The sequence below is a fragment of the Cariama cristata genome, unplaced genomic scaffold, assembly GCF_000690535.1.
Source record: "Cariama cristata isolate BGI_N322 unplaced genomic scaffold, ASM69053v1 scaffold18077, whole genome shotgun sequence".
NCBI classification, from domain to species: domain Eukaryota; kingdom Metazoa; phylum Chordata; class Aves; order Cariamiformes; family Cariamidae; genus Cariama; species Cariama cristata.
The window spans coordinates 1-2,590 of NW_009627248.1; the positions used below are offsets into that span (position 1 = coordinate 1).

Sequence of the window (2,590 nt, forward strand, 5' to 3'; positions counted from 1 at the left end):
TGGGGGTTTTTTTAAAGTTAGGTGGGATAAAGAGCACGTTCTGGGGGCTTGGGGAGGATCAAGAAGCGCCCTACCAGGAGGTGATGGTTTGGGGATCCATCATCTCCGTGGGTGAAGCTTAAGAGCAAGCTCAGTCCTAACAAAGACCCCGAGTTCTGCCCTGTGTTCCCAAAATCCGTCCTTTCTCCCTCCATAACTTAATCTCATCTTTCGGGGTATTTTCCAGATCCAGCTGCGACAGCAGCTGGACGCCAGAGTCCCTGCTCCCACCACGATGCGCTCTCAATCTTTGGTTGATGACGGCTTCCAGACAGGCCACAAACCCCACCAGAATCCTTAAAAAAAAAACAAAAAACAAACAAAAACATTTAAATAAATTCAATTTATTTTGCACAAAACGACGTATCAGCATGCCCACATCTCAACCGTGTCTTCTCCTCACCTTTCGCAGCCCAGTTCAGAGTCCTGGGACCCGACCACCCCATCACCGCCGTCATGGGAGAAGACGTCGTGTTGCCTTGCCACCTCTCCCCGAGGTTGAACGCCCAGAACATGGAGGTGAGGTGGTTTCGGTCCCAATTCTCCATCTATGTCCACCTCTACCACAGCGGGCAGGACCACTACTCCTCCCAGATGCCCGACTACCAGGAGAGGACAGAGTTTTTAAAAGAAGGCATCTCCATCGGCAACGTTTCCTTGAGGATCCTCAGGATCAGGCTGAGCGATGAGGGACAGTACCAGTGTCTCATCAAAGATGGGAATTTTTATGAAGAAGCCACCGTAGAGCTGAAGGTAGCAGGTAAAGAAAAAACCAAACCAGGAGTCAGGGTTGTCTGCAAGGTGGACCTCCGGCATGCCCCGTTTGACCACCACAACTCAGAAACCTCTTTTGTTTTTTCTCTGCTTGGTAGCCCAGCTCCTCGTGAGCATCTCCCGACCTGCGTTGGCCTCAAATCCCCGCAGAACATGGGCCGTCCCATCACCAAACCCCTAAAGCCTCACAAATACGGCAACGGCATCTTCCAAACCAGGAGAAACCTCCTGGTTGCCCCCCGCCCCAGGTCAACCATCTCAGCCCACAGCCCTGGCTTCGTCTCTAGTTGGCTTGCCTTCAAAAGAGATCACGTGGAAGGAGCGGGAGGTGACGCAGCCAAAGGCAGAGATATGTCCTTGTCCGCCTTTTCCCGTTAAGGATGTGGTCTCCAAATTGTCCCCAAGTTGGGACACGGGCACCACACCGAGAATCATCATTTAGGTTGGAAAGGATCTTTAAGATCATCAAGTCCAACCGTAAACCTAACACGGCCGAGTCCACGTGCTTCCCAATCGGAGAACACTGACCTCGCGGTTGGCCAAGCATCTCCCAAAGACACCCTTGTCCTTCCTGAAGCCATCAGGTCTCACCTCGCTTAATCTGCGGAGGGGATGAGCTCCCATCCGGGTGGAGATGGCTTCGTCTCGGGACCTTCCATTTGCCTCACCCTTCTCCTTAAGAGAGGCCGTGCAGGGTGGGTTACGTGATTTCACGGCTGTCCCGTGACTCTGAGGACGTGAGTAAATCGAGCTCGGGCTGTCCCTGAAACCAAAACTTCACAAGGTTTGGGGTTTCTTGGAGGAAGGAGGGGAAATAGGAATAAATAACCTCAATTCCACTCCAAGCTCAGACGTCTTCCCCGAGTCCTTCACCAGTGCTGCCCTAACTTTGCAGTCGTGAATGGAAAAAGCTTGGAGAAAGTCTTCTCCAGGACGGGCACTCAGCTGGGCTAATTTTTTTTTTTTAATTATTTTTATTTTTTTTTTTTGTCCCAGTTTCAGGTTCCAGCCCCTTCCTCTCCGTGGAGGATTACCAAGACGGGGGAATCCGAGTAGGGTGTCGAGCCACCGGCTGGGACCCAAAGCCCGAGATGCTGTGGAGGGATTTCCAGGGCCAGCAGCTCCCGTCCTTCACCAAATCCAACTTCCAAAACCAGAACGGCTTCTTTGAAGTGGAGAAGTTCATCATCATCCAAAGAAACGCCCAACGAAACGTGTCTTGTTCCATCAGGAACACGCAGCTTCCCCAGGAGAAAGACTCGACCATTTACATATCGGGTGATTTGCCACCAAAATTAAAGTTTTAAAAGTCATACTTGGGAAATGAGGGTTTCCTTGCCCTAGTTTTATGCACCCAACCGTTGTTGGCTGCATCTGAGGAGGCTTCTGGGCACGGGGGATCAGTTGGATCCCCAGATGGGTACCTTCACCTGCAGCGCTCCGAGCATCAGGCGCGTGCGATGGAGGAGGAACCCTGGGATCAAGTCAGGGATATTCAGAATTATTCTTTTAGTAGAAAGATGGTTTCAGCGTAGTTTTCTTAAGAACCATCCCTCACGTGGGGGCTTCCTATTCAAATTTTAAAAAATTTCTACTAAAAAAGCAACCTCAGGTCTAAATATTTCAGCGAGGACGCTCAGAGGAGACTGAGCGCATACAAGATGTCATGTTTCTGCATATTCCCGTCACAGAACATTAAACGCAAAAAAGTTTTAGAATATTTTGATGGGGATTTCTTTCCATTTTTGAATTTCCAATGGGCTCACGGTAATAAACA

The 2,590-nt window shown here is 50.2% G+C and overlaps 1 protein-coding gene across 1 annotated transcript in view; it reads left to right on the plus strand.

Moving 5' to 3' along the window:
• Positions 1-444: 444 nt before the first annotated feature.
• The window catches only part of LOC104164899 (butyrophilin subfamily 3 member A2-like), a gene marked incomplete at its 3' end in the record, with an annotated part of 2,378 nt that continues 232 nt past the window's right edge, over positions 445-2,590 (plus strand). Inside the window, exons 1-2 of the mRNA XM_009704378.1 lie at positions 445-799; positions 1,810-2,091. Coding sequence (XP_009702680.1) covers positions 496-799; positions 1,810-2,091 — 586 coding nt within the window. The remainder of the gene's footprint in view (positions 800-1,809; positions 2,092-2,590) is intronic.